Consider the following 4,375-nt stretch of genomic DNA (forward strand, 5'->3'; position numbering starts at 1 on the left):
GTTTTCAAGAGACTGAAATTAAATTATATGATTAATGAAACGAATTTTATTGTCTTGGGTCTGGATGTTTGTGGTGCCGTCGTTTCTTCTGATTTTCCATAACACAAGTGCTTTAGCTACATACATTGGGATCAGAGTAACGCATGTGATGTTGACCAATATGGAGTATGATATATATTATTATATTTATTCATGTTAAGTGTTTAAGGTTATGCATATGATAACCGAGTTACCTGTACATTGCCATGATCCACCCAGGTGTGCAGTAACCACATTGGGAACCATGACACTCAGCAAGCACCTTCTGCAGTGGATGATAACCCTTCAATCGGTTACCTACAAATTCTACTGTCTTTATGTCCCAATCTTGGCACGAGGTTACTGACACTAGACACTAAAATCAATGATTAAATTACCTACAATTCTATATTCTTTCAACGCAAAATCGGTGTATTTATTGTAACTAATTGATTACGATATTGATAATCTGTCTGTTTTACTGATAGTCGAGTTGACCCAGTGGTTAGAAGGCAAGCATCTTAACCTATTAATGCGCGTTCAAGCCCAAGCAAGCTCCATTGAATTTTCATGTGCTTAATTTGTGTTAATAATTCATCGCTTGCTCGGTGGTGAAGGAAAACATAGTTAGGAAACCTGCATGTCACTAATTTCAACGAATATTTGTCATATGTGTAACCAGCTCGCATTGGAGCAGCTTGTTAGAATATGCCTAAAACTTTGCCTCAAAGATAGAGGAGATCTTAGCCCAGCAGTGGGAAATTTACAGTCTGTTAATGTTGTTAATATTTGTCTGTCTTACTGAGTTTATTGCTTGAGGGATATCTTCGTTGTTCTTCGTAGCAGTGATTATACAAGCTCCGCATCCACCTTCCAAGCACATGTATTTTGTTCCACAAAGCTTTAGTGTTTCGCGCAGGTAGTCCAGGAGTGTAGTGTCGGAATCGACTTCACAGCCCACTTAGAATTTGAAATTGTTTTTCATTTAGTAAATAAAATTCATTAAGAAATTAATTATAAATTAATTACTTTTGGATCAAAATATATAAGGTGAATTTTATGATTAGCAGCAGGATATTTCTAAGGCGTAGTTTTTTTTTAATTAGTGTTAATTATTTAAAAAAAAAGCCAATGTTAAAGACAGTATAACTTTATTAAGTGTCTTATCAATACTTCTACGCAAATATTATAAATATGAAAGTAACTCTGTTTGTCTATCTGTTTGTCGTTCTTTCACGAGCAAACCAATGAACCGAATTTGATGAATTTTTGGTGTGAAGCAAACTTAAAGTCAAAGGAAGGACATAGGCCTTTTCTTGCCTAACACTTGACAAATAGCACCCTAAAACGACAACTAATCTGAAATAAGTATACACTTGGTAATATATGATGTGTCTGTTTTACACTTATTTATTTGGCAAACAAAACCAAACATACCTAACTGGCAAAGATGTACCTAAATATTAATTGTTACGTAGTCATCTAATAGCAAGTGAGCACTATAAGAAAATCAAATCATTCATGCCACAAACCCTGCAAATTAAGATATTATTTCCCTTGTAGCTTTAGTTGCACTCACGCAACCTTCATATCGTAACAAAATAATTTTATACTATTGTTGTGTGGCAGTAAAATATACGACGGTGTAATAATATAACATGATATAACTTATCATTCATTAAAAGAATACTTTTTCTTAGAGAATAAACACCTGGATTCAGGGTCAGTTTCCATCACAAGACACTAATTATTGTAAAAAGTAAAGTAAGTAAGTAAACAGCACATTGAATCTGCTTTTTTAAAGAGAGCAAATATGCGAGTTTCTTGGCGTTTCTTCTCTCTGGAGGCTTTTTGAAATTATGATTTAAATATCGACGATACAAAAATGCTTCATTGTGAAGTTTACTTGAAGAAAAATTGATTTGATTTAATTTGATAAGAAACCTTACATACCAGAATACTGTTTTCCATTTACTTTAAATTTAATTCGTTCCATGGCTTCACCTTGCGAACAACACAACTCGGCACTAAATTTAAATAGTGTTAACTATTATGTGTTTATATAGTATGACTATGCTTGTGAACGACTTTGTTTGGAATTTTTGATTACATTTACAATATCTACTCGAGCACAACTACCTACGCCTTTTTATCTGTAGATGTGTTGATGAGTTAATTTAAATCATATTCAAAAAAATGTTTGTCCCCAGAAATTTCTAAATATTATGTTGTATCATTTACATTTCTTTCTTTTCAAGTAAATTAAACAGAAATAAATAATTTCCTTTTTTGGCAACAAAACACTATATTTTTAGTTGATTATCTGCTGAAAGTATGTTTACATATTAACATTAGAAAGGGACAAAAAATTCATCCTTGTGGAACACCTTTTGAATTTAGGGATTTCTCGCACTCGTCTACATCAAATACGGTATGCCACATCATGTTAAATGTTCAGACAGACAAGCAAAACTTATCTTATGAAATATATTATGTAATTGAATGACTTAACTATAAAAATGTTAGTAGTAGCTGGTGATAATGATGAATATTCTTTAAATTTACATATAAATGTCTTTCTCTTATCATAATACTCGTAAAAAAAATTAGGTTTGAAACAACTGCTTGTAACGCTATTTGAAGACCAAGAATTTGTAATGGAAATCAATCATAAAAACACTTTTATATGTAATTTGTATTGAAAGTTGTAAATAGATAATAGCTGGTAGCAGAGTAGAGTAGAGTTCGTGTCTATTGAAGAAGATGAAATTCCTGACCGATTCGCCATGTCAGGTATTCTTAACTGTTGACTCCAACGTAAGATATAATACATACATATATAGATGTCTTTAACTAATGTGACCGGATTTTAATTGTTGAAAAAGAGTAACTACTGAACTTCTTGAGGGTTGTTCTCTATAGAATCTACTTTCCGTCAGGTGGTAACTTCACTTAATATAATTGTTAAATGACGATTTAAAAGTGCTTGTAAAATCCTACTTAAATCAAGTATATTTATTTTGATTTAATTTGATTTCACTATCCAGAGAAAAGAAGAGAGTTCAGGTATAGAAACAGCGACTGAAATATTTTCAAAGGCACTAACTACAGTCGAGTAGTAAGAATTTTTTGACAAAAAAATTGAAGAAACTTTTCACTCTGACCTGGAATTCAACTCCCAAGACATGATTACATGAGTGCAAATCATCACTAAATAATAGGTCAGTTGAACTAAAGGACTGAACGTACTAGAAAATAGTTGTAGGGTAAAAAAAAACATAAATATTTACAAAACAAATTTTTAATAAAATACAATATATTTTCTATGCATGAAATGACACATAATTATTAATATGAAATTAGCAATAAGATATAACATTTATTTACAATTCAAGACAACGATTAATTTGAAATTCAATGACATTAAAACAGATAAAGAACTAGTATATTACTTAACAAATTAGTAAATGACGATATCATATGTAATCGAACACTTGAATCTGACAAAGATATCGTCGAATTTTGTGGTGCCATGGCCCCATGTTGCCAGTAAAAATAATTAAAGGGACAAAAATTAAAAATAAAATATACTATTTACAACCTGCATGCAGTATTAGTAATATGTAAAAATAATGGAATCAATTTTTGACAAAATAAGCTATTACTGTTTCTAAAATGACCATGGATTTGACATATACATATAACCGAACACTTAAATTACTTATTACATGCAACTAGATATAAACCCCAAGTCTTTTGTATAATACATAATACAGCTCTTAGAAAGAAAAACAGTTATATGATGTAAAAAAATATAACAGCATATTATTTAAATCCATCTGAAACTGTTAATACTACGAATACTGAATAGACAAATTTTAGTCTTAAACAAGATTATACAAAAACAAAGAAACTGTTCATATCAAAACAGGTTTTTACAACAAAATTATTCTCGTAGTTTTTTTTTATTTTATTGAAGAAGTCTCCAGGTATTAGATTTATTGTATTTTGAAAAGGTTCAAATAGGTCTACTCCCAGCAGTATTATATTTTAATACCTTGGTTGCTGCAACATTTCTTTTTCATTTCTGCGATACGGGGCATTTAAGACCTTGTATGATAACTATCATTACATCGGTACGGGGTTTATTAGACCCCGTAACAATTTAAGAAATTAAAATTCGATTTGATGTGATCAAATTTTATTTCTTCGATGCGATACGTTGTTAAAGATACCCCGTAATATGGTATACAATAGCATTCTCTTTTCAATGGGTATCATATAAATATATTTATCACTTTCCTACCATATATCCAATATACGTTACGGCTTCCGTACGACAGAGATACCTATATTT

General features: G+C 30.8%; 1 protein-coding gene across 1 annotated transcript; it reads right to left on the reverse strand.

Moving 5' to 3' along the window:
* Nucleotides 1–229: 229 nt before the first annotated feature.
* LOC124535835 (xanthine dehydrogenase/oxidase-like) lies at nt 230–2,014 on the reverse strand. The gene is made up of 3 exons (XM_047112211.1): nt 1,972–2,014; nt 821–978; nt 230–394 (listed from the first exon to the last, which is right to left on the reverse strand). The coding sequence occupies exons 1-3, from the start codon at nt 2,012–2,014 to the stop codon at nt 230–232; spliced, it is 366 nt and encodes a 121-aa protein (XP_046968167.1).
* Nucleotides 2,015–4,375: the final 2,361 nt, after the last annotated feature.

This window comes from Vanessa cardui, chromosome 15 (genome assembly GCF_905220365.1).
Source record: "Vanessa cardui chromosome 15, ilVanCard2.1, whole genome shotgun sequence".
Taxonomy (NCBI): domain Eukaryota; kingdom Metazoa; phylum Arthropoda; class Insecta; order Lepidoptera; family Nymphalidae; genus Vanessa; species Vanessa cardui.